This window comes from Montipora capricornis, chromosome 3, assembly GCF_036669925.1.
Source record: "Montipora capricornis isolate CH-2021 chromosome 3, ASM3666992v2, whole genome shotgun sequence".
In the NCBI taxonomy this organism is placed as follows: Eukaryota; Metazoa; Cnidaria; class Anthozoa; order Scleractinia; family Acroporidae; genus Montipora; species Montipora capricornis.
Window position 1 is genome coordinate 48045689 of NC_090885.1, and position 5000 is coordinate 48050688.

Sequence of the window (5000 nt, forward strand, 5' to 3'; positions counted from 1 at the left end):
CACTCAAAGTAAATTTTGCCAGTCATTTGTTAAGCAAACAGACTTTCAAAATCTGAAGAAAAGGAAGTGATTTTTTTTATCACAGGGGTACTTTAAGGACACTGAAAACAAACTAATAAAACAAATTTTTCTACTTTCTACCCTTTACTTCGGAGCTTCAAATTTCGTGGCCATCTTCCCAGATGACCGCTGGTGTAATTGAAGGGCTGTCAGATAAAGCGGATACCAAATAGTCCATAAAGAAGAAAGTGACATTCATTTGCAGATGTGATTACAAAGACAGCACTTTTTCCTTTGTTATTTTGATCCTGAGTGTTGATCCCCCCAAAAGCAACGACCTCCTGCACGGTTGTCCGATCCATATGCTTTCCTTACTTGAGCAAAAGGGTCCGCGGTTAGGGTAGATGACTCAATACAGAGTAACAGAGTAAGATGCTAGGCTCGATTTCCGTCGCTCTCTCGGGTTCGGTCATGGTTTCTCCCCGCGGGTTCCTTTCCCCCAAAAAGCGGCTGCTAATCGATCCCAACAAGAGTAAGCCTGTACTCTGGCCGGTTGGTTCTCGGTGCCACCACTACGACACTCAAGGACGGTGCTTGCTATTTTTATTGCGCATACGTTCTGCGCATCTCAAGATATTTTTTGTGCCGTTTAAAATTATGCAGAGAAAGTAGATCTTAGTAAGTACTATTGGTATGCAAAAAGAAAATTGGGGTCAACCATCCATTTCTCAGAGATAATTAAGCTTCAGTTTGAGAAAGAACACCATACATGGCTCTGTATTTTAAAGCTTTTTACAAATATTGTTCTTGAATTATCTTACCCCTTCACTGGTTAAGATCTACATTTCCCGCATAATCATAAACCGGGGCAAAAATACCTTTGAATTAGTAGGCACCGTCCTTAAATGTATCCTAGATGACACTCTCGTCACAGGGCTGTATCAAGTAACGAAACATTGACCTTTAATTGTTGGCCCAATTGGTGAAGTGTAACAGTCACAGATGCCTAAACGGGAAAAAGAACCGAAGTGTGGAAAGAACAATTTTCTAAATATTTTTTGCAGTATAATTTTTTTCTTACCGTTAAGCAAAGATGGTCCCGGATCCTGTGAAACAATAAGCGTATCCGATAAAAATTCAATTTGGAAAAAAAAAATCCGCATGTGACGAACAAGCCTTCATCGCCCCGACGTCAGAAGAAGATCTTTCGCACGCTCGTTCAATATGGCGGAAAAGAAGGTTCTTCAAGTACGAAATCATGCTTTAGAGACGTAAGCTAGTTCAACGTTTAGTTTTTAAATGGAAGTTCTCACAGGTTCTTTTTGCTGTTATTGACAGGTTTTTAAGAATTATCTTACGTTTTGTGGAATTGGCATTACAAATGCTCAACTCTTCGAAATCTCTGTACAAGAGTACAAACGAAACCAGGTAAGCTCGTTGTCACAAACACTGGTAAGTGCTGTTTTGCTCTCTACGGATACCACTTGTCAGACCTCTCTCAGTAGTAGTGTGCGCACCATGAGTGGCCAAATTATTTGACGGGCCAACCCGTATTTTACAGTACGGTCCGTTTTAAATCTTGTATTTATTACTGGCCTCAAAGATCTAGAAATTTAATAGTAATAGGACAGAGTTGAGTACAATTCAGGGAGTAATCGTGCGAGAGCGCGTGGCCGATTTCAAATTACGAGCACCACGGATTACCCAAACACATAATTTAAATGCTCAGCGTAGGGTTATATGGGAAACATGAATTGCAGAAAAGAAATCAGCTAATCTTAGTTTACAGCGAGGGAAATATATTAAAAACTTACTCTTACTTCACCTTGTGTCCTCGTGTCGATTCAAGGCGTTCTGGGCTGGTTTTGAAATTTGCTCCAATTCTTCATTAAAACAAGACAAGGCTGGAAACTTGCAACCTCTGAAGCCACTGATCACGCCGCGATCGAGGACGATTTAATCTCCCAAATGGGCTTGATTTGGCCTTTTGTCGATTCTCACGTGAAGATCGATAACAAACGATAAGCATAAAGGCCCAGAGCCCCAAAACAATCACCACATGCTTTGAGAATAAGCCAGTTTTCACGAAGAATCCGCCGCTTGCTCCAGTCTGGGACAGGACACGACCGTTGCCTGGTGAAAATTTTACTTCTCTCTAGGGGTAGGGGTCCAAGATCAAACTTCTCCAATGGTCGAGGACGAAAAAAAAATGCCTCTGGTCGCACAACCCCATAACCTCATTTCCATGTCATCAAATTGGGACAGAATTTGTCCTAGTTCGCTGAATGGGCATTACGTTCGAGGGAGTTTGTGATTGGACAAATGGGAAAACCGGTTCTCAACAGCTGTTAGCCCTCACCGCCCGACAGGAAAAAGCCGAACTGTTTCGAGGACGTATACAAAACATGGACCCCAGGTCCATGGACCACCCCTATGGACCCGGTCCATGGACCCCTTCATGGAGCAAGCAGAAAAATCTTTAGACGAAAGAAAGAAAGAGTGATTATCGCACTTATCTGAACAATTTAAGCACGAGCCCATGGCTATGGGCGAACAACTTCTATATTAAGCCAATTTCAAGGCAGTTTAGTGGACCAATCTATTTTTAGACTACCTTTTCCTCAAGAAACAAAGACAGTTCCCGTTCGGTGACGCTATGACGTCAATAAATCGTGGTTTGTGAAAACGTTGCTCCCAGGTATAGGCTACTGTTTTAAACATTTGTCTCTGATAGACACCTATACCACCTAATATGTAGTTGACCACTACCCTAGTGGCTTTTTAGGGTGAATGAACAACACTTTGTGGGGAACTTTGCCAGACTGCTTTTGCACATACACCTACATACTACAAGGTACATGCTAGCGTGATATGTTCACGCAATCCTCGTCTACACACGAAGATCTTCTCGCATAACCTTACGCGGTTAATTAAGAAAAAAACAAATGACACAATATTTTTTCGGCCGGTATACAGGAACCTACGGTTTATCGTCCATATCTGAAAAGACTAGAGAGTCTAACCATTTGCAGATGTTATTACAAAGGCAGCATTTTCTCCTCAGTTATTTAAAGAACCTGTGTGTTGGTCCGGCCAGGGTTTTGATCCTGCGACCTCCCGCACAGTTGTCCGATGTCCAACCAACTGAGCCAACGACTGGGCTAAGTCGAGACCTACCAGCGTGGCATAAGACATGCCAGGATAAAAAGGCATGCTAAGGCCCCAAGAGGACGATGTATGCAAAACATGACCTGCTCCCAACTGGGTGGCTTCAAGGTTCAGTTGGAGCATTGCACCGGCCTCGCAGAGGTCATGGGTTCGAATCCCGTTGAAGCCTCCTGAATTTTTCATGTCTCTGTAGGAGACAATAATTATTGCTTAAGGACGTTTGCGCCAATTGTTTCTGCGCATCCTTACTGCGCACGCAAATGAACTCGCCACGTCATACACGGGCGCGCGCGGTAAGTAATAAAATGAGAAATGACAGGGCAAAAGGCCATTGCTATAGCTTTGCCTGGATTTAACGGTCTTGGACTTTCGGTGACCCCTATTTTTCTTTCCAGAAACGGATTTTATTTACAATTATCTCCACGTTGTCCAAAAATGAACAAAAAATCAATGTGAGAAGGGACACGGGACATGCTCACGGGACAACAAATTCTGCCATCTTGCGGCAGCAAGGCTCGTGAAACTGTGGTCGCTAAATGCGAACTTGATCTTTGAGGAACCTCAACAGTTGACTAAATTCACTTAATAAGTCCACTTAAACAATATTTGGCAGAGAAGATTTCACTTTAAAGATTTAATTGCAATATATTTGGGTTTATAGACACTAACCTTATTCGCTAACGAAGCCCGATTTTGTCACATTTTGTGTGCTTTTCAGGGCATGTTCTTTCCAAAACGAAGTCGGTGACCCCCCATTTTTTTTACATTTCTGACATGACTAACTCCTCATCTTACAGTGGTAAAAGTTTCAGAAAAAAATCAATGTTGAAAAATTTTCGCGCGAACGTCCTTAAATTGTCCAGATAAGTGCCAAGATGACTTCTCTTTCGCGTCTAAAGATTTTTCTGCTTGAAACTGTACAAAATGTGGGGTTGTCCATAGGGGTAGTCCATGGACCGGGTTCATGAGGGGGTCCATGGCCCGGGTCCAAAGTGGTGGTCCATGGACCTGGGGTCCATGTTTTGTATACGTCCCTGTCTCGATGGTCCGTGTGCTGCTTCAGTGCCTTCACCCACTATAACGGCTTTGACAACGTGAAAAGATCCATTTTAATAATAGTTAAATTATTTTGCTTTTCGATTCGCGCACGAGAGCGCTTGTAGATACTCAAGCTCGTTTGAGAGCGGTCGGGGAAATTAACTGTTGAACTCGTCAACTGTGTCTGGGAACGGAGGACTTATGGACGAAAAATGGTAAGGACAGACAAAAGTTTCTCGCATCTCGAAGTCTTCCATTCTGCAATGTAGGCAGTGATTTCTAGCTCTTTGCTATTACGGTATCCTGTTTTAAACACGTTCAACTATAAAGTTTCGCTCTAAGGGAAAAAAAATTCATCATATAAATCAAGCTTACGCACTTAAAATCAATACAACATCGTTAAAATTGCTCCAAAATTATTAAAGCTGTTGAAATGAATAGCCATCACTGTAATCGCAATTTTCAGGAATGTTTGTAAATGATGCACTTCATTGCGTCACGTGGGAAGCAGTCTCAGCTTGGCGGCCAAAACTGGTTTGACGAAAAATCTGAACTTTCCATGGAAAGGAGGTTCTGGGGTCGTGCGACCAGAGGCTTTTTTTTTTTGGTCCCCGGCTTTTTTTTTTTTTGGTCCCCGACGTTTGATTTGGAATCGCTGAGCTTTCTCTCCGACCTTGAAAAAAAATTCTTCTGAAACCCAGGGTACCAGAGGTAGTAATTTAACAACATTACAAAAAGTCGCTCATCTAGCAAAATGTAATGCACTGCAAACAAAATAAATTCTCCCACTGGAC

General features: G+C 42.4%; 1 protein-coding gene across 1 annotated transcript in view; it reads left to right on the forward strand.

The window, feature by feature from the left end:
• The window catches only part of LOC138043300 (cGMP-specific 3',5'-cyclic phosphodiesterase-like), a 104337-nt gene that overhangs the window by 30408 nt on the left and 68929 nt on the right, over window positions 1-5000 (forward strand). Inside the window, exon 4 of the mRNA XM_068889511.1 lies at window positions 1339-1428. Coding sequence (XP_068745612.1) covers window positions 1339-1428 — 90 coding nt within the window. The remainder of the gene's footprint in view (window positions 1-1338; window positions 1429-5000) is intronic.